At 46.7% G+C, this 27,602-nt stretch overlaps 1 protein-coding gene across 4 annotated transcripts; it reads left to right on the top strand.

Moving 5' to 3' along the window:
• The first annotated feature begins 8,052 nt into the window (after positions 1–8,052).
• Positions 8,053–19,206, top strand: LPAR2 (lysophosphatidic acid receptor 2). Of its 4 annotated transcripts, XM_072848500.1 has the most exons (4): positions 8,053–8,277; positions 10,007–10,262; positions 12,180–12,922; positions 16,772–19,202. In XM_072848500.1, exons 3-4 carry the CDS (start codon positions 12,190–12,192, stop codon positions 17,071–17,073), a joined length of 1,035 nt encoding a protein of 344 aa, XP_072704601.1. In that variant the 5' UTR covers positions 8,053–8,277; positions 10,007–10,262; positions 12,180–12,189; the 3' UTR covers positions 17,074–19,202. The 4 variants fall into 4 exon arrangements, with proteins under 4 accessions (XP_072704601.1, XP_072704603.1, XP_072704600.1 ...); XM_072848502.1 differs by lacking the exon at positions 10,007–10,262 and having other exon boundaries at positions 16,923–19,206; XM_072848499.1 differs by lacking the exon at positions 10,007–10,262 and having other exon boundaries at positions 16,772–19,200.
• The last annotated feature ends 8,396 nt before the right edge of the window (positions 19,207–27,602 follow it).

Raw genomic sequence — 27,602 nt, 5'->3', positions numbered from 1 at the left:
ATTTTCTGTGCAATTGACATACAAAACCCCAGCAAGCCTCTCAAGAAACCTTTTATCAGCCAAACAACCAATAAACCAATTTCTTACTTTAAGCTTTTTTTTTTTTTAAATCAGCCAATGTGAATTCAGAGCACAATGCAACCATCTCATCTCAGCCAATGTGCTTCTGAACATCAGTCACTCCTCATTAAGGAAATTAAAGGCCCCAGGTCTTCTCAAATAAGGATCTCAGCTGGGCTGCATGCGCTGGACTCTGAACTGAATTAGGAAAATTCAGGCACCTGATAATTTTAAGCAGGGACCAAGAGATGCCTTTTTCTTGGAGAAGCCAGTCAGCATTTGTGATTTGCTGATCACCGAGTGTTTAATTGCGACCGGGCTAGTGACAAATTCTGCCCCAAATTTGCTGCCCTCCAAAAAAAAAGCTCTTTAGTTTACCTTTATCCTTCTTAAAAAAATCAAAGCAAACAGACCTACAGGTATCAGGAATCTCGAGGGGAAAACTTTCCAGGTTTTTCCAGCAGAGACTGCTGATGGATTACCTTCACAGAGTTCTAACAAAGCAAGGTAGAGCAAGGCAAAAGGCATTACATTTTTTTAAGGAGCTCAAGGCTTTGGGCCAATTCTTGATCCCATCCTTCTCTTTTTCCTTTTTCTTCCTCATTTTAAGTTTTGTGCTGTTGTTTCCTATTATCTAATTGGAGAAGCTAAACAGAGATTAAAAGACACCTGTCAGATATTTCTTAAAATTACCCCCAGAAGGAAAGTCTGAAAAAAACAACAGTTCAGGCTATTTATTAGCTGGAAACAGGCTTCATTCACAGGTGCTGCCTTTTGAACCATTAGCACTTCTTTATCGTTTGCCTTTGAACCAGCATCCCTAGAATATAAAGACAGGGATGATGAGCTTGCTTAGAGCCTGAGATAGAGGAATAGGGGAGTTTAGTGGCATTTATTACTGGTTTCCCTGGAGCAGGCTTTTTCTAGGAGCTTTTATGCTTTGTAGAATCCATCCTCTAAGGGTAAGAAGTATTTGATTATTGGGCTGTGCCTCTCATAAATGTGAAATGTTATAGAGTCTTTGTTATTTCTTAAAGCCCATCCAAATACTAGGTAGCATCCCAAGAAGCTGGTTTGTAGGTTGGGGCCCCTTTGTAGATCATCTGCTGCTTGCTTTGAGCACATATGGCCCACTCACTGGGCTATATGTGCTCACGGCAAGCCAAATCTCAGTGGTGGTCTCTGTGTACCATGCACCCACGTACACCCTTAGAGTACGTTGAGTGAATGCTTGCAAGGGGATAAGCTGTTGCTGAATGTTTATGTGGGCAGATAGGAAAGGCCTTTCCCTGAGTCAAGAAGGGGCCAGCAGAAGCGACTATTTATAAAATGGCCACTGCTCTCTTCCTGAGGCTAGCTTGGGCACAGCTCGGGCTTGTATTTGGGTGGGAGGTTTCATTCCTTAAGCGTGAGCAGCATTTGTGTCACCCCTGTGCACGGTGCTTCCTTGCTCAGTTATCACTAAGGATCAGCCGAGGCCGTTACATTCTGCTTTGCTATTCTAGCAGCTACTAGCAGGTACCAAATTTACTTTTATTCCTCCTCCTAAGCTGTTTTGTTGTCTTGCACTATAGCGGGTGGTTTAGCAGCAGGAGTGGCTGTGTATGTTGTTGTTTAGAGTCAAATGAAATTACTCCTATCCATACCTTGGACGTTAACACACTGGGAATACTGCAGGGTGTAAGATACATGGGTATTACTGCATTCTTGTTTTATTTTACTTTGAAAGCTGTCTTCCAACAGTCAATTATCAGATCAGATGAGGCAGTGAAAAGTGAGCTCCTCTGCATGTCTTGCTGAGCGTTCATGCTGCTGCAGACAAACAGCTTTTGTTTTCTTCTTCTGTCTCCCCCCGCCCCAGTATGTTTTGTAATATTCTTGGCTTTGTGAATGTAGAGAGTAATGGTACCTATAACCATATGGAAGATGGGGGAGCAAGTAAACCAGGCATAAGAATTTCTGATCAGCCAAAACTCCCACATCTGAAATTCAGAAAACATTTTGCTTGGGGAATTTTTGCTAAAGATGCTGAGTTACAATGTGCTTCCATCCCTTCACTTGTATCGCAGGGCAGGAATGCCCGTAGGTGTCGTACACCTCAGGGCATTCAAGAAAAGCACTTGCAAAGGGAAGTCTGGAATGAACTAAATCAAATATGCATGTCTACGCATTCAGGCCCACAGCTTGTGGCTGGAATCCTTTCAGGGCACTGGCTGCTCTCCTCTATCATTTATTTTAAAAAAAGATGTGTAGAGCTGTAATTCAAGCTTTGCTTAGACAGCGAGTTTCAGATACTTGGCATCCAGGGCCCTGGAGACGCTCGCTTTTGTAGGTATGTTATAAATGGGTTTCAAGGGAGTTGTATTTTTCAGCATAAATCTGTTTAAGAAATGAACATGTAGACTGCCTGTGCCCTTTACAAGAATGACTTAGTTAATGGAACATCCTTCTTAGAAGGAGCAAGACCTTTCTTGTCGCTTTGCAACAGAAGGCGGCATCTGAAGTAACTTTCTTTCCACAAGAAATGTGCCTAAAAGCTCAAGGCTTTAGGAAGTTAGTAAAACATCACCAAAAATGATCAGAAGTTCAGGAATTAGGCAAACAAAAGTAGAAAAGACTGTTTCATTTGTAATGTTATGGGCCAGACTGTGGCCTGAATCTATCGCAATCCTTTCGGTTACCCCACGCTTACCGATATGCAAAGGGCAAAGAGAATCCAGGCTCTGGTGGCGAAGGCAACGAAACCCAAATGGTTTTGGCTGCTGCCCAGGCAGCTGGGTCTTCCTAGGAAAGACCTCGTGTTAGACCAGGACTGCAGGGCCAAGGCAGAACAGGAAAGGTTTGCTAGCTATCGCTTGAACGTGTTCAAGGGACTTGGTGAGGGAAAGGTTTGTAAAGGAAGGGTTGTGCTGAACATACTTTTTTGCTTGTTTAAAGTGAGGGTGTTGTAATTTTTTTCCCCATGACCTCACTCTTGTGGGAGCTGATTCTTGAGAAAAAATGCAAGACTCGCTAACGTGATTCAGTCCATTGATGAAGCAGTTGTAGGCATAATGAAACATCCCCGGAGCGAGCTGAAACCTTCACCCAACTGGGAAAAAGCCATGCTGCTGAGAATTTTGCTTGACTAAGACTGCCCCAAAGGCTAACTCTCTGGAGGAAGTCACATTTCTTTGAAGGGACAGATATTCCCTTTTCTTGCTCAGGGGTAGTAGCTATGTGTCAGTCCCTGATGTTCTTTTTCAAGATAAAGCTGCAGTTGTGCTGCATCTGCTTATTCTGTAGCTGGAGGCTTTTCTGAATTGGTTTTGTTTTTTCTTTCTAGACTTAAGCAGAAAGGCATGTTAAGTGCTTTTTATGACTCTCCAGCCATAAGCTGCAGGCATCTGACATGAAACCAAATGGAGACACGGGGGAAGTGGGTTTTCAGAAATAATCCCTACAAAAGCAAAGGCTGAAGCACGCGGAGCTTGAGTGCCTGTAAAGTTCCCTGACTTTCCAGCGGGTGCCAACTAAACAGGGAGACTTCATCTCGCTGGGTGCCAGCCAAGATCAGAGGAGTTCAGAGCAAGGCAGCGTGCAGCCTTCTTGCAAACGGAGACTGAGCTGAGGGTTGCCTGCATGTGGTTCACAGGAAGGGAATTTCCACCCAGTTTTGTTTTTATTGACAATAGCGCGAAGTGCCAGATGAAATTATCTTTGGGTGAAGACGAGGCTGAGTCCTGCTTCATAAACACAGCATCCCGACTTGATTTTAACCTTGCTGTGGCTTCTAATAATGTGACATCATTCAGAGGCCAAGCTATTCTTTCTCTGAACTGCTGCTTCTGCCTTCAGTATTGCTTGTCTCTGTGCAGGATAATCTCCTTCTTCCTGTGTGAATTAGGAGGAGCAGCAGCAGCAGAGGGGCCCCTAGACCATCCCGACTCCAAACAAAACACCACTGCAAATAACCCTCTCTTCCCTCCCCTACCCTGTTTTCTCTCCACTGCTGCAGAACAAATGTTTTCATCTTGGAGAGTGCTGGAATAGCCAGTAACTGTGCAGAAGGAAGTTAGCCCACCAAAATCCATTTCCAGGATAGTTACCTGGGGAAGGTAAGAGTGTTGTTTTGCCAGGACCCAGATGCATTTGAGGGAATATCCCAGCCATTCTTTCTCAGCTGTTTTTCCATCTTGTCTAGCAAGGCAAAGGTGACAAGATCCAGTGTTATGTTTTGTTTCAGTGGTCTCCCCGCTTCAATTTAAGGTGTGGTCTGCAATATGGAAATGTTTTAATTCTAAGTGTCCAAATGCAGCCAGAGCAAACCTTGGGAAGGCAAAAGGGGAAGAGGAATTTTCCAGGTTCTTTGTGATTTGTTCTGGAGCATTGATTGTAAATGGTTGCTAACTTGTTGGAGGAAAAGAAAATTCCTGTTGTAAGCAAGGCAGCAGTGGGCACGGATTTCTTCGTTACCTCTTTGTTGAAAAGTGTTCCTTGATGCTGTAGGCTTGCAAACAACAGCTCCGCTCCACCTCAGAGTTGGCTGTATTTCAGCAGCAGTGGGTGTTATGAAATTCCTGCATGCTTAACGCTGATGTATATGCTGCTTTACATTGAAAGATTTGGCTGTTAGCTGAAGTTGTAAGAACCGTGTTGCTGTTTTGTTGCACTCAAGGGAGTGCTCCTCACCGAGGGCTTGGGAATCTCTGGGCCAGTTGGGACTTGGGAAGTATTAATTTGAGCAACTGATTCTCTGCAGAGATCTGCTGGGGGGGAGATGGTGACATGACTCCTTCCAGAAGGTTTTTAACATTCCTGGGATTCCAGGAGAGGGGTCTCAGCAAAAAAAAAAAAAAAAACCCAAAAAAAAAAACCCCAGCCTTTCAGATTGTCATCCACAGGAACAGGCACAGCTATGAGGCTTAAAGAAAAATATTGGCTTTAGGCTTGTGTGAAAATGCAAAATCTACTAAAACAACTAACTTCACTTTGAAAAATAGAAGTGTAATAAAGGGGAGGCAAACATCTGTTGTCTTTGGAAATGTGTCTCTACCAGTTCTCTGCTGGGCACCAGAATGCGATCAGATCTGCCGCCTGCATCAAGATCAGGTTACTCGGTCACTCTGCTTGAGCAGCCTTTCTGCTTGGGGGGGACCGACGCTGCGCAGCACCCTGCGAGCCCCTCTGAACTGGTGGAAACGGGAAAACTCCTGGAGCGATGGGAGGGGAAGGGGGGAGACAGAGGGGCTGGACACGATGGGTATCTGGTCTCCTTGGTCTTGCCTGTGTTCAGCATCTGGTACTCACTCCCAGAAGTATCGTTGTTGGAAGATACCTGAGCTCAGTCTTTATGAAATCATTACATTGGCTGCAAAAGCTGATGTGAGGTTTTCAGGTGCAATTATTTTTGTTTTTGTGGGTAGTACCCTGAAAGGATGCGGCTGTGCAGGGCCCAGACTTGTGTATCATGTGGTTAGAGACAGGACAGGAGCTAAATGGGTCTTGGTTCCTTCTATTATCCCCCAAACCTGAAAATAAACAGAATCCCAAACTTCTGTTACACAGAGAAGTAAAGTTAGTTTTTTTCTAAACAAAGGGACTAGAAAAATTGCTATTATTAAGGTCATGACTTTGAAACCCGAAATATTCTCTCGCCTCCATATGCAAGCAGATGCTGTCTGTGAGAGGCTTACATGAGCCCTGGGCTGATGCAGTCTGACATTTCTTGTATCCCACTTTGTCCCAACTCTGGTGTGTGGGGACTGAGTTGCAAAAGTGCTTCTGACCCTTTGAGAGCACCGGGTGCTCCCAGCTCGCTGGGTCTGTCTGACGTGCTGAGCTATTGTGATGGGCTGTTGACACTTCAGCTGAAACCAGTTATGCTGGGCTGTTTCCCTGATTGCTCTGGGTGTTTCTTTATGAAAATGACGCCTCTAAAGCACTTGCTGAGTGCCAGTTTGAAACCTTAAAGGAACAAGTAAATCAAAAGTATTTTTAGACTGCTGCCATCCCAAACTGCACAGCTGCAGAGCATGTGTGGCTTTGTAACTGTCTGAAGCCTATCGAAGCCAGCGCTGCTGCCAAACATTTGCTCTGACCTGGGTTAGGCTTCTTGTGCACCAGTGTGAAGAGTTGTGACTTAAGTCTGCGACTTAAACCTGTTGCTGGCAGCACAAGTGCTGGAGCAGACCCAAGGGTGGGCTGGGGAAAGGGGGGGGGGGGGCGGGCGGGCTGTTTTATTGCAGCTTGGACTTGGGTCTCTTTGGTCTTTAATAATGTAACCAAAAGGAAAATAAATGCCTCACGGGAAGGTGAAGGATCTGCTCTGTGTCACTTGAGTAAGATGCTTCAAATTTGAAATGACTTCTTGTAACTATAATACTGTAAATCTGTCTAGTTGCAGTAAGGACTTCTGGCTCTCTGTGTTAGGAGCGGACTTCTTGGTAACTTGGTTGTTCTCTGCTATGTGAAAGCAAGCTTGTTAAACTATAGATTTTTTTTTTTCCCCCGAGAAAGGACTCTGGGATACCTGTTAGTGCAACTTTTTGCTCCTTCTAAAAATGCACGTGGAAATCTTGAGAGGCCCCTGTGCCTGGTACTGTCTTGTGGATGGCATCATTGGTCTGAAGGTGCAGAATTTGTAAGCAGGTGGCAAGAAGTTCTTTCTGAGTTTTTGTAGCCCTCGTGAGCTTTCCAGCATGATTTTGGCCTTTGGGGGCTGCAGGACGTAGGGGTAGAATTTAGGGAGCCTGGTGCAATTTTCAGTTCCTGCAGGACTCAGTAGTTGCCCCTCTGCTATCTCAGCCTGTCCTATTCATCCATCTTTTCTTCTGCCAGTGTCGCTACTGTTCTGCTTCCATTTATTGGCTGCCCTGCTCTGTTAATGTGTCCTTGGATCTTTGGCCCTATCTCTTTCCCCTTTGTGCTGGGCTTTCTTTGTAAATCTCCTATTTTGCATAACGTTACTTGGCTCTGCCAGGCTCTACGGTGTATCTGACTGGCAGCAGATTAGGGTTGTGCTTGGTGATAACATTGTTCTTTGGGGAACAGATGATGGTAGGAGGAGGGTGGGAGAATAGGAAATTGGAGTCGAATGGAAATTGCTGGGGCCTTTGCAAGAGCAGCAGGCATAAATCAAAATGAATGGATGTTGCAAACTCGGTGGTTTTTTTTCCTTCATAATTTATACAGCTATGGCTTGTTAGCACGCAGTGTGCAGTTGGTATTTGTACAGTACTTCACAGATAAGATTATCTCAGACGTGTCAAGGACTGGCTAGACTGACACATCAGAAATGTGAGCTCTTTTTCTAGCAGTGACACACACTTTTACCAAGATACAGCAGGGAAATGCCTTCCAGTCTGTGCCTCAGTTTCCCTTGTGTCTCACGACATAAAAACTGTGCCTCAGTTTCCCTTGTGTCTCACGACATAAAAACTGTGCCTCAGTTTCCCTTGTGTCTCACAACATCTTCTTCCTGCTTCTTACCCATTTCAAGGTTTCTTGTGTTGCACCAGGCAAGTGTGGCTGCTCTACCGGATGTGGGAGGCCTCATCCTGATCAGATAGTCTGCTTGAGATGTGGGTGCTGTGGCTGTAGGCTCAGAAAGCAGCCTGCTGGTGCCAAAGCAAGAGCGCTCCTCCATCACGGGCATCACACCGGGTCGTTCAGAAGATCTGCTCTCCTCCTGCCGTGGGCCAAAGGCTGTGGGGCAGCAGGTGAGCACAAGCGAACCCTCACCATGGGGCGAACCGGTGCAGTGGGAGCGTTGGGACCAGAGGGTGCCAGTTCCCACAGAGCAACACCTTGCCGGCAGGAACGGTCCACGAGGGTGATGCTGGCAGATCGGAGCTAACTCGTTCCAGCCAGAACCGGAGGTGCTTGGAAAGTGGCTTTGGCCTCCATGGAGGCGGCGAGGACTCGGGTTACAGCTCCTGGGTCTCCTGGAAGGACCCGCCTAGGGGAGGACCCAAGGAGGGACGGGCTGATCCGAGCTCTTGCAAACTTGCCTCCCAGGAGCCAGTGTTTCGGAGCGGTCCGTGATGGACTCTGGGGCTGTAACGCTTGTTTAAAACTTTCCTGTAAGGCATTTGGCTTTTTTTTCTTTTTTCTTGCTTGGAAAGCACCTCTGCCCTCCAGAGATGGGGATCTCCTTGCTGGATAGCTGCCCTGGTTTCCTGTGGTGGGGAGACCAATGCTAAATGTCAGGTTTGGATGCGGAGGTTGTGCTTTCAGGTAAGGACGCTATTCTTTGGCGTAAAAGCTTGTACTGTTTCTGGCTTAAAAATAGAGCAGTGGTTTGAATGTTTGGCCACGTAAATCCGTGTGCAGCGGACATGGGTAAAACAGGGTTGGGTTTGAGTCCCCGTGAGCTTTTATAGATCCATTGTTCTGTCTTGATGAACACTGATTGTGGTTATTAGTGGGAGCATAAATTCAGCCATTCATCCCTGTTCACTTCCACACTGCGCTGGCTGTCGGGTTGCTCACAAGTGTTGAATGTCTTCCCAGATCTCAAGGAGCTGACTAGCATTTTCCACTTTTGCAAGCAAGAGGAATTGGAGAAGGGAGGACACTTACACCTTTACTTTCTGTGTTAAAAGGATTCTGAACTTACTGTGAACCGGGGGCAGTGATTAACTGAGTAAGAAGGGAGAGGGTGTATGCGTACAGATAACGCTGGCGAGAGGAAAAGATGCGTTTTGCGCTCATTTTGTGTAGTGGTTCCTACCAAACTGCAAAAGCTGCTCTCGATTTTAAGGGGGAGAGACTTGAGCGGAGTTTGAGGTAGCGCGATTAGAGGAGTCTGTGTTTGCGTATTGCTCAAGGAAAGGGGCCGCTGAATTGTTGCAGCACGTAACTAGAGTCTTGTTTTACCGAGTAAACAATGCCGGTAAGGAAAAAATCTTGTAAGATCCTGCTGAGGAGTGTAAGGCCATGGAAGGGGGCTGCTCGGACACTGAACAATAGACTCATCCAGCTCCTTTGTGCATCATGGCACCAGCCTGACTTTCTGTCTGCTTGCTGCTGTGGGCAGGGTGTTTCTCTTCCCCCGGCACTGCCTGTTAAATTTCGATTTGTGGCGTTCTCTGCCCTTGATGCCAAGCTCCAAAGTCAGTTTTCTAATTGCAGGGTAGCAGTGAAGTGGCACACGAGCTCCTAGGACCAGTCACCAGCATTAACCTGTCAGTCCCTCCTGGACCCCACCCAGCTTTGCACAGATTTCATTTGTAACCTACGCACATTTCGGGATTTGCCAGTCTCAAACTTTTCCCTGTGCTCTAACTGGATCTTGCCTAAAGAAGCATTTCGGACATCGTCATTAGAATTAATGCTGAGGGGCTGTTTCTCTAGATTTGTGTATTATACATGCAGAACACAGCTCCTTTGTGGGTTTACGCAGTTCTAATCCCCTCCCCCAGTAAACATGCCATTGAACCAGTACTTGTATAATGTTTTGAAAAAAGTTCACAATTTGCCAGTGAGCGTGCAGTCTTACTGAGGAAGTTTATGGGGCCTGTCCTAGCTGTGGAATCCTTAATATTTGCAACAAAATAAGATAGGTCTGCATAATTTACTGGCAATTTTAAAGGCAGCCTTACCTGGATTTAATTTGAGCTGACACCAAGACAAAAATTACTGAGAATAAGAGCTAGATCCATCAACACATTATTTCACTGTAGTGTTTTTAAGGTTTCTTAAAAATTAGTAGTGTGAGCTGTCTTTGCGCTACACTGTGCGCAGGCAAGCTTCTGGGCATCCACATGTGTAATCTTAAAGGTGAAGTGACTTACCTAACTTTAGCAATTTCCTTTCTGTGATTAAAGTTTTGAACAATGTTCAGAGGAAACTGTTTTGCATAAGAATGGCCTAGCCTTGGACTTGGTACCTCCCCAGATACACCCTATGCAGGGTGTATCTACCTGCCTGTGGCTCACAGTGGTTGTGTTTGTCCTCTTCCTAGGCTTTCCTCCTTTCCTCGTTCTTCCATCGCTTTCCCCTGTTCAAGCCAAAATACTCCCCAGTTACCTGGCAAGTCACCACGTGGCATCTCTGCAGAACCCACTCGGTTGCTTTCATCCCCCGCGCAGCATTTGGACCACACGACTCTCCCGAACATCTCTACGGCTTGAGATCTCCAAACATCCCATGACCTGAAAAGAGAGGAAAGATGGACTTGTCATGAGCTAGTACTACATAACTCCATCCCCAGGGGCAGGGTGATTCCTCCTCGGCCTCCTTCTCCCTTTTTCCCCCATCAATATTTGTAAAAAATGAATTAGTTCAGTTGTATAGCTTTCTCACCTCATGGTAAAGACTGAAGCAGGCTGGTACAGAGCCCACTAGGCAGCAGAGATCAAAAGTTCAGCTGCAGGTATGATAGGGTTTCCCAGCTCAGCCATCTTGTTTGCACAACTCGGCATGGGTGCGGTGCAGGTGATAACAAGCTGGCCTGCCTGCAGTGATCTCACCTCCTTGGTACTAATAGCAGCCTTGCAGCAGCTCTCGGCGTAGCAGCTGAAGTGCCCCGGAAAACAGAGCAGTTGCTGCCTAGAGAGTGGAGGAAGAGTGTGGTTTGGTTTTGGGGTGATTAAAGTGAATTGTGAGTCAGGAACTTTGGGGTTTCTCCCTCTCTGAAGAGGATGGTGTTCTTGCTGCATGGTCTCATTTAGGCTTTCTCTAAAATGAAGATGATGGTTGAGCTCATGTGAGGACAGGGAGAACCAGTGACTTCATGTGCAGAACACACCAGGGTAAGGAAAAACTGTGTCATTTTTCAGCACCTCGGTGCTGCAAGGAAGGAGGCTCCAAACGGGGTTTGCCCATCCCAGCGAGGACCGCAGCCAGCCCTGACTTGAGATTTCCAAGCTCTTGGTTAGGAAAGGAACATGAACATCTGCTGTGGGGTGTAATGATAGGGCTGCTTCTCATCCCTTGGGTTTGTTCATGGTGCTGTAATTTTTCATGTTTTCATTTTTTCATGGACAAGTAACACAAGCATCAATTACTGGGTTTAAATGCTGACTCTGTAAGGTAAAACATCCTTCAGTTTAGCCTGCTGCTTCATGTTTGGCTGTCTGCAGGACAGGAAGCTAATTACCAGAGAGGTATATGGGCTTTCAAAATTAAGACTTAACGTTAAGATAAACGTTAACCAGACAAACGGCTTGTCTGGTCTTGCTCCCAACAGCGCCCAGTGCATCCAAGAAATGTGAAAAGTCCTTCTTGAGACTTAAACATCTTTTCCTATCACGTTTTTCCACTGAGTTCAATGAGTTTTGAATTGCAGCCTTGTTCCAGAGCTGGAAGGGAAGAAGGGAGTTGCTTTCCTCACAGGTGACTTATGGGTTGATGATACTCTGGGTGCTGACCCCCACACTGTTGTGTAGCCTAGCAGTGCTGCAGGGGTCGCAGATGATCCAGCCCTGTGGTTGTGCATGCTGACTTCTTGCTACTGTTTACTTTTCTGGGCTGAGGAGTTTGTTTCTGCCCAGCTCTACGTGCTCTTTGCCTCTTGGCTAAGTTTGGGAAGTACTCACCTGTTTTGGAAGGATCGGCAAGCACTGTGCATAGAGCCGTGTTCAGAAGTAGCTGTGCATTACATTAGCCTTTAAGCAATAAAACTACCCGGGAAAGATGAGAGATGAGCGCTCACTGAACCAGAAGCAGCAGTCCTGGGGACTGCAACAGCTGCAGAGGCTCATGGTCTTCACCAGAGCATTGTTTAGTGATTGACTGATGAACCTTCTTTGCTGCTTTGTTTTTACATTTCTGAAGTAGGACATCTGGGACAACAAAAATAGTTTTGTCTGTCATCCCCATGAAGCTGCGTGGGCCTGACAGGGAGAATCTCTTATCAGATCTGGCAAACCTTATCTCCTCCCATGAATGTTCAAGGTTTTGCTGTATCCTCAATATGGCTTTAAGGACAGATGAGGACTCAGCCTGTGAGATATGTAGTTCTGTATTGAGTACAGAAGTGGGTTTGTGTTGCTTGTGTGGTTGTTTCTGTGTGTTTCAAGCTCCTCCCCATCGCCATCTGTGTCAAAGGCGTTGTCGTAATGCTCAGCATCTCCCCGGCTTGTAATAGTTGTGTGCGGGCACAACAAGCTAACGATACTCTCGTCCCTCTTTAGGACAGCAGCGATGAAGCACTGTTTTTACAATGAGACTGTGGGGTTCTTCTACAACAACAGCCGCAAAGAGCTGACCACGTACTGGAGGACGAAGGATGTGCTGGTGGTTGCCCTGGGCCTGACAGTGAGTGTCATTGTGCTCCTGACCAACCTGCTGGTCATCACCGCTATCATCATCAACCGGCGTTTCCACTACCCCATCTACTACCTGCTGGGGAACTTGGCAGCTGCCGACCTCTTCGCTGGCATCGCGTACATGTTCCTCATGTTCCACACGGGGCCCAGGACAGTAAAGCTCTCCCTGAAGACCTGGTTCATCCGGCAGAGCCTGCTGGACACCAGCTTGACAGCCTCTGTGGTGAACCTGCTGGCAATCGCTGTAGAAAGGCACCAGACTGTTTTCACTATGCAGTTACACAGCAAAATGTCCAACCAGCGTGTGATGATCCTAATCTTCTGTATTTGGGTCACGGCCCTGCTCCTGGGGCTCATCCCATCCTATGGCTGGCATTGCCTCTGCGCCCTGGAGAAGTGCTCCAGCATGGCACCGCTCTACAGCAGGAGCTACCTGACCTTCTGGGCCATCTCCAACCTGGTCATCTTCCTGATCATGGTGGTTGTGTACATGCACATCTTCATCTATGTCAAAAGGAAGATGACACGGATGTCCAAGCACACTAGCTTCCACCCCCGCTACAAGGAGACCATGATCAGCCTTGTCAAGACGGTCACTATTATCCTAAGTAAGTCCACTTGCTGTAGTCAGTCTAAATGATGCTTTGATCCTCCATCCTGGGTTGTGTGGGGCTGGAGAGGTGAATGTGCTTGGGACAGTGGGGGGGATTGGGAAGTGACTGTCTGCTTCCCTGGTCTCTGAAGCTGCTGGGGTGATGGTTTGGTGTGGCTGCTGAGGAACTCGGCAGTTTCAAGTCTCTGCATGAGTCTCTGTGTGAGCTGTAATGAGAGCAGCCTGGCAGACAGAGGGGAGGGCAAGTTCCTGAATCTCTTCCCCTCTGACATGGCTGCTTCTCTGATTAGCAGGGACAAGAGGGACTGTTACTAATGTGACTTGGTAATATCTGACTACTGTAAGTGCAGGTGCTTTGGGCAAACAAGAGGCTCTTTTCTGTGCTCAACTCTAGTATGCTTCCTCCACAGAAGAGTAGCATGGAATTAGGAGCTATAATCTGGCCTTAATCAAGAAGCAGCACTTGGTGCATCCTTTATTAAAGGATGGAGAGAGGTTTGGGGCAGATAGTACAAGGTGATGGGGAAGGACCGAGGGAGTTGCATCCAAATTCCTTACTGTTTACCAGAACAAAGCACTGAACTCTGTTCAGATTTTTTTTGAGCAGCTCAGTACTGAGTCTCGGTCTGCTCGGGTAAATACAGCCCTGGGAGCTCTCAACTCTTAGTTCGAGCTGCTCTCCATGAGCACGGGATCTCCAGCAGAGTGCTAACTGCCTGTCAGTCTGTCTGCATCGCAGTCTGTAGTGCAAATAGGAGCAGATCAGTAACTGGAAGTGGTTGGCGCTGAGGCTCCGACTCTCCAGGATATTTACTGGGATATGTGCCGTTCTACCCAGTGCTGTGCATCTAACAGCAGAAGCTGGTGCACACACTGTGCTTTCAACAGCCTATCACTCCATGATTTCTTTAATCTGCTTTGGTCTCGTGCTTTAAGGGTCTAACAGCCTTTCTTTAAAGCAAAATAAATCAATGCGCTCGGATCTTCTGCAACCCAGCTCGACTCTGGGCTTACGGTCACAACCCCTTGCTTGCAAATCTTTCCTGATAAGCGCAGAATTTGCTCCGTCAGGGAAACCTTGTAGCTGCAAACAAAGACTACTCCCTTGTGAACTCGCGCTGGCAGTGTGGGGCTCGGCAGGGGAGGGGAGCGGGGGGGGGAGCAATGGGGGGGGGCTGGCGGGTTGCTTGGTGTGTCCCTGCTCGGGGCCACACCGGCTTGCCAGGTCCTGTTGCAACTTGTGAGCATCGAAACCGGAGTTTTCTGCCCGTTCCTGCCTTTCCTGTGATGTTGCCTTCCCTGCCTCGCAATCTCCCCATCTCTTGTGCACAGCTGGGAGTTTGTTACTGCCTTGGAGCTCATCAGATGCAGCACAGAGGGTCAGTGGGGCTGAAGAATTATTTACTTCATGTATTTTGCACAGTCCACAGTGGAGAGAAAAGTTGCTTTGTTCCCCCTGTCCTTCCTGAACGGTATTGGAGGTCACCCCGTGGTGTCAGCAGGACTGCTTAATTTTATGGGACTTACAACATCAACTGGAAGAGGGTTGGCAGGATGGGGATGCTGGCCAAGAAGGAAAATACCATTCACCCTTGGTGCATCCCCTTGTTTTGGGAGATCCTTTTCCTCTTGGTGTCCCCCCTCCTGGCTCGGCCTGCCTGCCTTTGTCTCCTGCCTTGAGTGAGGAAACGGCTTGGATCCAAGGAGGCTCAGAAGAGCTGCTGTGGCTTCACAGGGAGTTGGGACTGGTGTCTGAGGACAGACAGAGTAGGGAGGAACCTAATGTGGAAAGTTGAGGGAGACTCAGGAGTTCATCAGGCATTTGGGACTCTTGTAACCCAAGAGTTTTTCCCTTCCTCCGTGGGACAGTGTCAGAGAGAAGCAGCAGTTCTGTACAGGTCCCTTGCACAGGAGGGAGCGAGGAAGGGAATTGCTCAACTCGGAGAAAATACCTTTCCATTCAGACTCGGCATACAGAAAGTTGAGACTGCAGAGGGTTTTTTCCTTCCCTGTGAAAGTCCTGGTGTAATTCCTTCTCCACCCTTGTTCCCCAGCCTTCTGCAAACTTGGACTCTACACAGAGGAATGCTTTGCGCCTTATGCATCAGAGGGTGTAGCCACTGGTGAGCATGCGAGGAAGTCGAGGGTGCGGTAGGAGCTGTCTTTGTGTGCCACTTCATTGCAAGGCAAGGTAGCAGCACCTGATAATCCTGCAGGTCCTGGGTGTGAAGAACAGGTCTAGGAGCTGACCTGGAAACCAGTAAGTCCAAGGTAGATCTGGAAACTAGTAGCAAAGTCTCTCACAGACCAGTTGAGTGACACAGGATGTCATGATGACAGAGGGCAGAGTCGTTGGTGATCATGCTGTGTTAGATTATTAAGAGTTCAGGCTGCTTTCTGAATACTTTAGCTTCCATTAAGGAGAAAGGAAATCAGCTGGATTTGCAGGCAAAGGCCCAAAACTTTTTAGGCACCTCTTCTTGGTTTTTCCCCTCTCATCTTTAATATTCCGCTGGCTTTACTTAGTGCTGCTGGGAGCAAGTCTCTAGAGAATCTGGCTTGCCTTGTGGATGCTGAAAACCTGGCTAAAAAAAAGTTACATCACTAAACAAGGAGGTCCCTTTCCTGCAGGCTCACTCAAGATGGAAGTATTGGACCTTCCTTCATGACAGCCAGGAATCTCTCTTACATATTTGCTAAATTTAAAGGGGGTAAAGTCGTGTCTGGAAGTGCAGGGAAGGCTGCCTGGGCTCGGTGTGGTGGCTGCTGTGCTGACCTTCTGGGAGCAAGATTCGCTTACATAAAAAGGGTTACGTGCTGCAGTGGCCTGAAATCAGCAGGGAACACTCCCAGAAACCCAGGAGATCCCTCCCATGTGTTCCTTTGACTTTTCACCAGTGCAGCATTTCACTCAATGACAGCTTTAAATTCAGCTTCTCGGTTTTGGTGCAGCTCCTCTGGCTGTTGTTCTTTCCTGACAGATGTTTTTCAGTAAAGGGTGTAGCTGCAAAGTTCCCAGCAAGTCCGTTTTCTTCCACCCTTTCCCAGAAGACACAGCAGGGTGCAGCTCCTGTGCTTTAAGATACAACCTTATGCACGACCTTATGGGCGAGCGTGCCATTTATGTCAGCCTTAAAATTGTGAGTGTAAAAAGGGGTTTAGGAGCTGCAGGCACCTCCCACTCGGTCACGCAAACAGCAATTATCCTTTTGCCAAAGAGCTTTGCAGGTGGTGGCAAGAACACAGTATCAGCCCAACTGAATCAGTGGTGGAGTCTGTCCAGCTCAGCCCTGGTGTTGGCCAGCCCGTTGCTTGGCTATTTTCTACTCAGCGTATAGCTGTGTGAGAGAGACAGACTTCACTGGACTGCCCAAAGTGTTGGCCAGGACTCTTCTAAACTCATACTGTTAACTAAAGCGCCCATAAGCTATGGATAGTAGAGACTATTTCATTCAAGATGTCTTACTCTGACTCCTCCCTAATTTTATGGCCTGCTTCCCTTTTTGGAGGGAGTGGCACGTAAGTAGGAAATACGGACACTTTATCTTCACTCTGTAAATGCAACGAGGGGGACGAGGGGAGGTAAGTGAAAGGACCTGGAAGTAGTGTTCTGAGTGAACATGGTGGGGGGGAAACCCAATGCCTCCAGTTTTAGTATTTGCTGGTTGAATCCTTGGTCTTCCTCCAAAGCAAAAATACAGAGTGAGACTAGCTTAGGTTCCCCCCCCGCCCCTTTAACTTTTTTCACAAGATGAAACACCAGTGATTCCATTGAGCATCTTTATGGTGAGTGGGCAGGGCCAGGAACCTGCTTTTTCTCTAACAGGGGTTCTTCTCTCCCCAGGTGCTTTTGTCATCTGCTGGACTCCAGGCCAAGTTGTGCTGCTCCTGGATGGCTTGGGCTGCAAGAGCTGCAATGTTCTAGCGGTGGAGAAATACGTCCTTTTGCTGGCAGAGATCAATTCGTTGATAAACGCTATTGTCTACTCTTACAGGGACAATGAGATGCGTAGCACCTTCCGGAGGATCCTCTGCTTTGTCTGTTACAGGAATTCCAAATACACCCCCACGGTGGTGAAGTTAAACACGACAGACCGAGGAACACTTTCTCAGAACGGGCACTTTACTGTGGATTCCTCTATTTAGCTCTTTGATCAGCGAGACAAGCACGGTGAGGAACAGTGGCCACTTTCTGAGCAAAAGAGCAGAGGCTAAGAGCGACCTGCTTCTAAAGCAGTAGAGACTTCTTTTATGTGCTCAAGCATAAATAATTCTATAGAATACTTGTCATTGATAAAGGACAAGATGCTTTTAAGGAACTGCTGGATGGTGCGTCATTTAGGACGAACATACTTTGAGTAGTATTCTTATTAAAGACTGCTATTTCTAATGCAAAGTTGATTTAATTTAGCAGCATGTAGAAGTATGCTATGTGCAACAGGAATCTCACGTGATCTCTCAACGAGCAAAGTATTTTCTTGGTACTTCAGTATTACTGCCTTCAGAAATAGTCGTTCCAGTGGTAGCGTACCCTAAAGAGCTCTTCAGCTTTACGTGTTGCTTCCTAAACAGAGCTGCTTAGTGTTTCCCCAGAGGGTCTTATGCAGGTTGTGTTCTGCCCGCTTCAGAAATCTTACTCTTCTTAAGGCCTCTTTTGAGAGGAATCTGAATTGCTTCCTGAGAAGCAGATCCCTGCTTTCCTAAGTGTCTGTTACTGAATTTCAAAGTATTCTGGGCTTTTGGAAGATGTCTTAGGAGCACCTAATTCTTTCCTAAAATGGAGAGTGGTGCTGTAACTAACTGCAGTTGTGTTTGTGTTCTGCTAAGTGATACCATGTGGTATTCACAAGTTCATTGCCTATTCATAAATGTGGAGTGAGTCATGTTCCCATTAAACCATCTTTCTACTCACTGAAAACCCTTTGGGACAGGTTTAGGTTAGATTCCAAGGCAATCAGTATTTTGCCTTAGGTTTTAATGTGCAGTTTGTACCTTAATACTCAGCTGCTCAAATAATGTGTTAACAGTCTGTTCAAATGTAGTCTTTCTCTCAGCAAAGCACATTAAGAAATTAGCAATATTAATTAATATTAGTGCACGTAGGATCTAGTTTTCTGAGTAAGTCCATTTGCTGCATCTGACACGCAATGTAAACTGTCACTCTTGATTGCGAGCCACGACTGGAGGGCAGAGGCTCTGCTGGTGGAAGAATATTTGTGGCCGAGAAACTGTAAATACTTCTCCAGGCTTCCTTCACCTTCAGGCTGTTAAACTTTAACAGTGTCAATGCGCCTGTGACAGTCCAAAATCTAGAGTTAGTCTTTTGCCATGGGCTTCTGGGAGAGCAGAGAGGCTAACAGAAGGCAGGTTTTGGAATATTGTCTAAATTTATAATTTCAGAGCTTGGTTTTTTAATAGAACAGCCCTGTTCTGCCTCATGATCAGCTTCCTGACTGGTCACCTCAGCTGGCTGTGCAGGGAAGACAGCTTACTGGAGGCATTGTTACTCAAATGTGTGTGTGTATGGACTTTTTCTTGCAGAACATGGTCAGGAAGTGACAGCGTTAAGGTGACAGTCTCCTGGATCGACTAAAACAGTCTTGGAATATGGTTCCCATCTCCATGTCCCAGAGACTTTTTGAATAAATATTTTGTCCTGGGTTTTAGAAAAAAAGAGTTGGAATTTTTCCCTATCTCCCCCCTCTGAAGCCCTGGGACAAGTACCATCCTCCAGTTGTGTGTTGTGGTGTGGGAAGGGAGGGATACTGCCCTTTGTGCTTGCACCCACTGTGACCTGCTGTGTGGTGGCCCTGCTGCTGATCCGCCTTCTAGGTAGGTTGTGAGGGTGTCTCGCAGGACTGTACGCCTGTGTCCCGAGGGCTTGTAGCCTCCAGAGAGACTGTGAAGAGAACTGGAGGAAGTAATTTTCAGCCAGCCATCTGCAGCCAGAGCAGGGGGTAAGACCACAGCCTTGGTCCATTGCTTGCAAACACTAGACTTGGCTGGTTTGGGGAAATTTCACACCATTAAAGCATACCAGGTGGTAGGGCTAAGAGAAGGTGTAATTTTATTTTTATTGCCCAAGAAGACTTCTAGTTACTTTTACTTTCACTGGAAATACTGTTATGGAGATACAGGTACACACTGCAGTGGAAGCAGGTGGTGAATGAGCAGTAGCTGGAGGAAGACTGTAATAGTGAACACCTGGAAAGCTGTTACTGGGAGTGATGGAGGTGGGACAGAACAAACTTGGACCTTTTCTGCTTTCCTGAACACCCCCAAAGCCAGAAGTGCACGAGTCCTACTTCATGCAAAGATAATTTTGCCATTAAATACATGCCAAGCTCTGCTTTTATTAACAAAGGGGGAAGGAGGAGACGGGAAAGTTCATATTGCCTAGGTGTGGGATTAGTACCAGTCGGATTTAACTGGGGTAGGCGCGTGTGTAAAGAATTGACTGTACTGCGTCTGGGTGTGAATGAATCTTTGTAGTGGGCGAGATGACACTTGGCTCCTAAAAGAACTGCAGTTGGCTTTTATGCCCAATTGGGCCTTTAACAAGCTGTACACGTTCTTCCCTGAGGGATCTGGTAACTAGCCTGACCTCAGCCTTCTGCTGGCTGCTCGTCGAGCTGCATTTCAGCAATGTGATCCCGCTCTGGCAAGCGCTTTCACGTAAGTACCTGCAACACAGGCAGACTTTAAGTCACTGACAGCAGACTCTTGATGCTTTATGATCACCATATAGAGAGGATCATCTCTCAGGGTTTTTTCCAGTATTTTAAATGGCTTATTTAAATTTAGCCTAACTGCCAAACCAGTATAAATACTAAAGAACTGTCGTACACAACACTGATGGAAAGTAGATCAAGGATTTGACCAGTTCGTACCAAGCGGAATATCCTGACTACCCGGAGGATGTCAATACTTTCTGTATAAAAAGGACTGTGCTGAATAATGGTAACTGAATGTACCGATGCATGATTTCAGAGGTAAATAGCAACTGATCGGTGTAAGGAGGAGGAAAAAAGTCCCAAACCTTTAACGGAGCTTGTCTCTGAGTGATGGCTGGCACCCATCAGGAATGGAGGCAGGTTGCCTGGAATTCTTTGAGATTTCTCTTCCTGAGTGACTTGGGACCTGTGGATTTCTAGTTGTTTCCAGCTGGCTGTAAGAGATGAGAGAGCAGGAAATTAGGAGTCATAGAAACTAGCCTGGAAAGAGCTGTTTTCAGTGAGATTTGAAAAGAAATGATGAATCAACGAGGCAGAGATGGGAGGAGGATTTTAACAGCCCTCCCAGCAATGAAGATGGGGGAGAGGGGGAGATATAAATGGTGTGTACAGAACATGCATCATAAAAAAAGAGGGGTTTAGGCTGTTCAGTATTCCACATGACTTTACTTTCTAGTTTTATTTGGAAACGCAAAGCCTTGTCTACCTACATGGAGGCAGGAACCACGTTGCACTGTGTTCCACTCTGTTTTGTGTCCTAAACAAGATGCTGCAGGGAAGGGTGTGGTGTTATCCAATTACATGTTCGTTTCCCAAAGCTGCTGAGAAGACTTTAAGTATAACTTTGTCATTGTATACAGAGCCAGACGCTGCCAGGTTTATGGGATAGCTTGTTTTTTAAGTCACAATCCACAACCCATGGTGTGTCTAGCTTAAATGTGGCAATATCCCTCTTTTCAGTTTGGGAAGACCCCCTGCCTTTTAAAAATCAGAGTATGAAACTGCCTTTGAAGGCTCATCGCTGGTTTCATCAAGCTTTTTTTAAGAGGAAATCTCCCTGAAATTAGTGTGTGTGTGGGTTGTGGGTGTGTTTTGGGTTGGTTTTTTTTTTGAGGCATGTGAGATTTGTTCTAGACTTATTGTGTGTTGGGTGGGAGGAAGGAAGAGACACCTAGGAACTATTTTAAAGGGATCAAATGTGGGACAAGCGAGAACACACAACTTGATCAAAGATAGGCCGTATGGTTCCAGGAATGAGAGGTCATGCCTTGCAGACTGGTTGGAATTCCTGAAGCAAGCTGCTGCCAAAAGTAGTATGGATTTTGGTGTGTTTTTTGGGGAGGGTAGCACTGGAGACTAATACTGCAGGGACTGATGGACTCCAAAGGTTTATTTTATTGAAGAAGGAAAAAAAATCCAACACCACCCCCCCCCCCTTCCCCCCCAAACCTGGAGGAAGGGGAAAGTCAGAATAAGGGGGGAAGTGAGATTAATAAGGGGAAGCTGGTGATGGTGGGTTTTTCTTTGTTTTTAAACTTGGTGACCTCTCTGACCTACTGAGACATGGAAAATTAAAATCAAAGTTTCTGCTGGACTGTAAGTGTCGCCAATGCAGAAATTAAGCTTTTTGGAGTTAGTTGTGCTTTTCTGAGTCTTGGGCAGTACTGAAATATCAGGGCTGAGGTTGAGTTTTAATGTGGGAGGATGACTGGTGTGACATCTGGGGCCCCTGGTCTGTATGATGGTTGTAGATGGTTTAGGAGCCCACCCCTACATTTCCATTGTGCTCCCCCAGCCGAAGGCCAGCGAGGAGACAGCGAGCACCTAAAGCTTTTATGAGGTGAGTTCTTCTTGGCTTGGGACGCACATTTTATTAACACAGTTGTGAAGTGAAGCCTGGTATCTCTCTGCAGTGGACTGGCATGTGTGTAGCCAAGATAATGTAAGAAAGGTCACACTGATGGTGTAATAATTACTCCCCGTGGAATTTGTGTGAAAAGTTTTTCTATAAAAAGCACAATGTTTAGCAGCAGCCGTTGGGTTTCATGAGTCCACGCTCCACACAATATGTGAGTGTAACTTCTGTGAGCAAACGTGACAACCACCCGCATCTCATCTGAAAGCTGTTACAGCCTGGAGTCCAGCTTCAAATGGAGTTTCTGGAAGATGCTTCTTTTCTAACTGGTGGTCTTGACCAGGTTTTGTCCTTATGCTGTGACTGTCTCAGAGGACACAGCAGGCACCAGAAGGAAGAGGTAAGGAGGGGCTCTGATTTGCCTGCATTTCCCAGCAGGGAAAATAAAACTGTCCCTTAGTCGTTCTCACCCATTTCCTGATAAATCTCACCTCAGTCGTCTCTAATGGTGATGGAGAGTGTTCAGCTGACTTCTGCTCGGCTTCCATCTAGAAAGGAGCATTTGGTTGAGTGGTGTTGACCCTTTTCATGGTAGAACTGGTCTTACTCTCTAGGTTTTTCCTCTGCTTGCTGAAAGCAAGGAATACAAACTGGAAAAATGTGCCTAGGATTTCTCAGATTTTCCTCACATTATACTAGAATGTGCCTGTAGATGTGTCTAATGCTGCAAAGTGTCCCCATCACACCCTTGATGTCCCGAGCCCTACATGGAAAGAACATCTAAAGGCAGCAAGAGAATATCTTCCTCCTAAGTTTCATAATCATGGGCTCATCTAGATTTCAGTGCCACTGACCAGGAAGAGGAGCTCACATGCTGGATTTTGCTCTGGTATAGTCATTTTTTCACAAAATTATTTATTTGGTGCTACCCACTTCTGATTTTTAGCACTCACCACCCACTTTTGTCTTGGTAGGAGTAATGCAGCATGGTAGAGCAGTGGGATGTGGAGGTACCAATGGCTAATTGGCTGCTGTGCTATATGGTGACAGAAAAACAGAAGTGCTTTTGGCATTGCTGCTGTTTTCTTGCCGTCTCCATGCCTTAGGGACCTCCACTGAAGTGGCGCTTGCTCTTCTTTTCTCTCTGGCTGTCAGGGAAATCGCACTTTTTATTGCAAATAGAGATCAAAGATGCATCCTTGCATCTTGATGTTTTCTGGCATGAGCTGTTTTAAGGGTAATGCAGCTTTCAGTGCTAGATCAGTTTTATTATTTGCTTGATCTGGCTGTAACAAGCAACTTAGTTCACAGCCCAAATCACAGTAAAACCCATCAGTGTTTGGAAACCCTGGCAGATCACTGTGTGTCCAGGAGGCACGTCACAAAGATGAAGGCCAAAGCCAGAGCATCCCAGCTGTGAGCATGGATGGGGTGTCCTCGGGGTACTGATGGTGACCTGTGTCACCACGGTGTTGCATGTGGTCCCAGGCATGGACTGTGCAGTCACCTTCATCTGCTGTAACAGCACTTGACATTCCCCAGGCTGTTGCAGCGGTAGCCAAGGGATACGTAAGCAACTTGAGGTTGAAGCTGCAGGACACATGCATGAATAACCACAAGCAGAAGTCAGGAACGGTATGACTGCGCACAGGATGGGATGCAGCTTTCCAGAGCCCACGGAGATCTCTACGAGTGGTGTTTTGAAATGGTGAGGGTATGATTCTCCTTGGAAGTAGCTCACGAGTCCCCTTACTGGCAGGAAAACCTTGGCAGCTGCTGAGTGGGGATGAGGGTTGTGTGGCGTGCTGTAGCCTTCCTCCACCGGGAGGCAATGCAAGCCAAGCTTTTCTTTTACCATGTGTTTTCCTGTTCTCTGCCTGATGCTTCCTCATGTCCCTTTCTCCCCTGAGGAGGGGGGATGCGTGGCCTTCCATCAGCCAGCTGTCCTATTGGCACTTTTTAATACTCTAATTGGCACTTTTCGATGCTCCACGGAGGGGCTGTGCCACCCATGCTGTCACCGGTATGCGAATCTAGGAGTTGGGTGACGTTAGTCGTGGCAGCGGAGCCTGTTTCCCACAACTTCCCTGTTAGTTTTGGGGCTGAGCAAAGCCTCCAACTGATCCGTGAAACCAAGTTCATAAGCTCCAACTTATAGGACACCGACAGCAAGCGATAGTCACTGATGTGAGAGCAAGGTGAGTGTTTCTTCCCATACGAATGAACAGTATGCAGGTGAGGTGGGCAGGTATCTCACATATAATTTACGTATCTTATGGGCAGATGCGTTTACAAATCAGTCTGTTGGTCCAGATGAACTCTGAAATACAGCTGGGGAGCACGCAAGCTTCTCGCTGGGGAGATCATAATTTCTGGGTGCTGCTGCCTCCCATGGCAGAAGCGGTGATCACGGGTCTGGCAGCTGATTTAATCCCATCCCAACACAAACACTTATTTGAGCTGTAGCGCTTGCTATGGAAATGCCCAGAAATAAGGCATAGACTATAGTGGGGGTGTGTCTCCCTGTGAATTCATGCTCTGTGGGCTTCAGGCTCAGTTTAGAACTTGTCAGTTGGCATCTGAAGTCCTGGGCTTTAGTTTTAAAATGAACTCTTCCCCCCCCCCCCCCTTGTTGTGCTGACAGGAGAGAATTCACTTGCTAATTATACCCCAGTCCATTTCCAATCGAAATGCACAGGGCGATTTATCAGAGCGCTGGAGACAGCTCTCCCCGTTCCTGTGGCTGCATCAGCAAGAACTTTGCAAGACAATTTAATTTCTTGTCATCTTTTAATCCAGCTCCCTTTCCCCCTATAGTCAGCCTCTGACTGAGAAAAGATGGTTTATTAATCATTTTAGCAAAAGGCTGAGGAATACAGCATTTTTTTCATCGGTGCCTGCTCTGTATCTCATCAGTCAGCCTTCCTGGAGCACTCGGAGCCACAGGGTCATGAACATTTCAGCCCTGTGACATGGGAAAATTAGTTCCCTCATTGTGAAAACCTGACAAGAGTGAATGCAGGGAGCCAGGTTTTGCTTTCTTTGGGGTCTTAATGGGTGTTACTCAGAATTGGATTTGGCCCCAGTGTTTTATGCAAGAACCTGCTTAAAATAAAGCCTGAAAAAAAAAAAAGTATGTGTGTTCTCAATGTCACAAAGGGGGGGGGGGGGTGTCACTGTCTTACTGAGTTGAGTGGGAACTTCCAACTCACAAAGCCAGGCCTACATCAAGGTCCCAAATCTGTGGTGGTATGTTGGAATGCCTGCAGTTGGATGCTGCAGAACTTTTCCACTAAAAAGTGATGTGCTAGAATCTATCTGAAGCTGCAGGATAAATACCATCGTCATTACCAGCCTGCTGGTGAGCTAGGATAACAAAGGAGGAGGGGTTGATTGTTCTGAGCCAAGTCACAGCCCTGGGACTCACAGTGCTTATCTGTTTTCTCTGTCACTTTCTTCCCTGCCTCACTCTCTCCTGTCTTCATCCCCACCCTGTTTCTGCTCTGGTGCCTTTCCAAATAAGCTGTCCCCTGCTTAGAACACTTTCTGTATTATTCCACAGGACTTTTAGCTAAAATTTCTTACCTGAAATGGCAAAACATCTAAACCTGAGGTCCAGAACTGGAATAGTTCTTGGTTTTCCTATACATAAATGTTAGAGCTCAATTTGAATTGCTCATATTTGGAAAGTTTAACAAATAAGCTGCAGTTTGCTGCCAATGCCCTAATGTGGTAGTAATGGTGGAAAGTATTAGCGTGAGCTTGGCTGTGCAGGCATCATCCCTATAGAACCAAATCCAGAGAGATGTAAAGCTGGGGTTGCTTTAGCACTGAAGCTTCCTCATAACCGTAAATGGGACTATATATACACATGTATATGCATGCAAATACATATGTATGCATAAAAATAAAACAGTAAGAAGCTGTTCTGTTTCTGGGCATGAATGCTGCTTCCTGTCCAAACACTACCCAATGATTTAAAAAAAAAAAAAAAGGTAAATATGCGAAGATGAAGTCGATTGAGAGCGTTACTGTGGTTATTGTTTCCCCTCTGGTTTAAAGCTTCAGTCAGTTCAATCAATAAAAGCACCAATATGAAGAGAAGGGTAGTGTTCTGCCTGGAAACAAGACTTTGTGATCTGGATGGAGACAAGCAGAGTTCTGGGAACTCGGTACTCACGTGTTTGTGTTTATTGATACCAACAGTTTCTTGGCATTTTCTAAAATCATAAATATTTGTCTTTTTTTTTTGTCTAAATACAACCATTACCCCAGCAGGAATAGCAGTATGCCAAGACTGCTGACCATGACTCTGCATTGATTATGGTTGTAGAGGTGCCTGAAAATGTCAGTGGTTTTAAGAGGCACATGGTGTTAGGGGGGGAGAGAATAAGCTAAACAGGGGAGGAGAAAGAGGTTTCCTGGCTTTGTATGTGGAGAGGGGGCTTTGCCGGGACCCCCGAGGGGCCCTGCTGCCTTCCAGAGTCACGAGGACCCTGCACGTTATCCTAATTGCTGCTTTTATTCACAAGAACATCAATGTGTTTGCTGCAGAGGAACAGAAAAGGTGTTTTAACTTTGTCGGAGCAGAGCTACTTCAGCCGAGCAATTGCCCATACGCTGCACTCGCTCTGCTGGGAACATCCCCAGAGGGGAAGCTGCAGGTCAGTTTGCAGCACTTTCACCATTCATCATGTTGTCTAGGAGGGAATGTTTTCTTCACAAAGATTTTGCTGAGCAGCCGGAGAAGCTGACATGCCTGCCTGACACCGAGACCTGGCCACCAGGCCTCTGACAGAGGGCTCGAACCTGGATTTTGTGTTGTGAAGCGGAAGATGAATGTCACACGCCTGCTTTGGAGGAGGAACGCAATATTTCATATTTGCAGAATCGATATTGTTATTTTAAACAGCACTAAAACTGCAACACTGAATGTTAAATTACTCTTGCTACAAGGTGAAGATTCAAGCGTTGGGTTGGTAGCAAGTAGGAGCGTGGAAGATGCTTCTACTTGAAACGCGGCTGTAAAAGGATGTAAATCCTGTACGTGCGTTATGCTGCTGGACTGTAAAACGCTGAAAGAGGTGAAGAACGATGACTGATGCAGTCAGCTCTGTGCTTGCACAGAGGCATTTAAATACAGAATCTAAATTTGAGTTTTTCTCCTTTTTTAACTTCTATTTTTAGGCAGCCCTGGGTCTAGCTGTAGTGCTGTAACTTTAAAGGAGCAGCTCGGGAAGGTACCCAAACTGCATATAAAGCTGTCCGGGTGACCCCCTCTATAAAAAGTAACTTTTTCTGCACTGCTTTGTACCCGCAAACCTTATCCAGCTGCAAATAGATGAGATGCGCAGCAGCTTTGCTGTTGAAGCCTCTGCACGCTCAGAGCCACGCGTGGTCAGATGAAAGCATCTTTCCAAGGTGGCAAAGCAATGAGCGAACACGACCTGAGCCTGGGTTGGAGCCCGTGCCGCCTGGTGATGATGGAAGAAGGCAATTATGGCACCAGTTGGTACTCGTGGTGTTGGTGTTTCAGGAGATGAGTAGCTTAGTGGCAACTGGGAAGAATAAATCGGTTTGAGGTGAGATGGTTTTCTCCGTGTGAACAGTATTAGTAACCAAGAAGTACATATTCTTCCTTCAGCTGTGTTTCTTACTAATGGAACTGCGTTAGCGTTGGTCTGAGTAATTTTGCTCTCTTTGAGTGCAAAAAGCAGAGAATCAGGACAGTGTCATGTCTGTTCCATGCTTGGCCTGACATCAGGTCCATGTGAGAACGATAGTGGCTAGGCGACGAACGGAATCCTTGCACTGCACTTAAATGCCTGTTTGCACGTTAAGCTTGTTTACTGTCTGCCTAGACAAACGAGAGGTCAATTAGGCGGGGAATCCCAAATACCATCACAGTACATTTTATGAAATGGCCGATTGCCGCGCTGTCGTTACAGCGTGGATTTGATTCCCGTCGGCTCCTCGGGAACCTCCGGCAGTAAACGGAGCGCACGGGGCCGCCGGTCGTGCCCGGGGGACCAGGAAGAGGGCGGGCGGCGCTGGGACCCAGCGCAGGTCTCTTGGCGTGCGGCGGC

This window comes from Ciconia boyciana, chromosome 31 (assembly GCF_034638445.1).
Source record: "Ciconia boyciana chromosome 31, ASM3463844v1, whole genome shotgun sequence".
Lineage (NCBI taxonomy): Eukaryota > Metazoa > Chordata > Aves > Ciconiiformes > Ciconiidae > Ciconia > Ciconia boyciana.
This window is presented reverse-complemented; position numbering and strand designations above follow the sequence as displayed.

What these genes read in the sequence shown, in the direction of transcription:
- LPAR2 (XM_072848499.1), top strand. Translation starts at nt 8,237, where the DNA reads ATGCTAAATGTCAGGTTTGGATGCGGAGGTTGTGCTTTCAG. An exon ending in TGCGGAGGTTGTGCTTTCAG is followed by an intron (nt 8,278 to 12,179) that starts GTAAGGACGCTA and finishes GTCCCTCTTTAG; the next exon opens with GACAGCAGCGATGAAGCACT. An exon ending in GACGGTCACTATTATCCTAA is followed by an intron (nt 12,923 to 16,771) that starts GTAAGTCCACTT and finishes TTCTCTCCCCAG; the next exon opens with GTGCTTTTGTCATCTGCTGG.